This window comes from Trypanosoma equiperdum, assembly GCF_001457755.1.
Source record: "Trypanosoma equiperdum strain OVI genome assembly, contig: ctg_1704, whole genome shotgun sequence".
NCBI classification, from domain to species: Eukaryota; Euglenozoa; class Kinetoplastea; order Trypanosomatida; family Trypanosomatidae; genus Trypanosoma; species Trypanosoma equiperdum.
In genome coordinates, this window is record NW_027123732.1 from 1 (window position 1) to 338 (window position 338).

Genomic DNA, 338 nt, shown 5'->3' on the forward strand with positions numbered 1-338 from the left:
CTGACACATGTGAATCCAGCAGTATGACCCGTACAGGTGCGATTTTCGTTATTTTCTGTTCTCACATAACCAAAAATACCCTTCACCTGATATTTATCCTGTTCCAAATTCACTAACGCATCAAACTGAGCTAATGCACTTTTCAAGGTTTTAACATTCGATGCAACATTTTTGTACACACAAGCTTTACTAATCACATCCCATGCCTCAGTGTAATTGTATTTTATGTTGTCTGGGCTGCAGGGGCTGCTATTGCCCTTACAGAAATTTGCCATCATAGTCCAACTACCACTTTTCGGTCTTCTAATTTCATCTCTACAAGGACAATTGAACCCATT

General features: G+C 39.3%; 1 pseudogene across 1 annotated transcript in view; it reads right to left on the reverse strand.

The window, feature by feature from the left end:
- Positions 1–2: 2 nt before the first annotated feature.
- The window catches only part of TEOVI_000837800:pseudogene, a 1,068-nt pseudogene continuing 732 nt past the window's right edge, over positions 3–338 (reverse strand). The window contains exon 3 of the mRNA in view: positions 3–338. Coding sequence covers positions 3–338 — 336 coding nt within the window.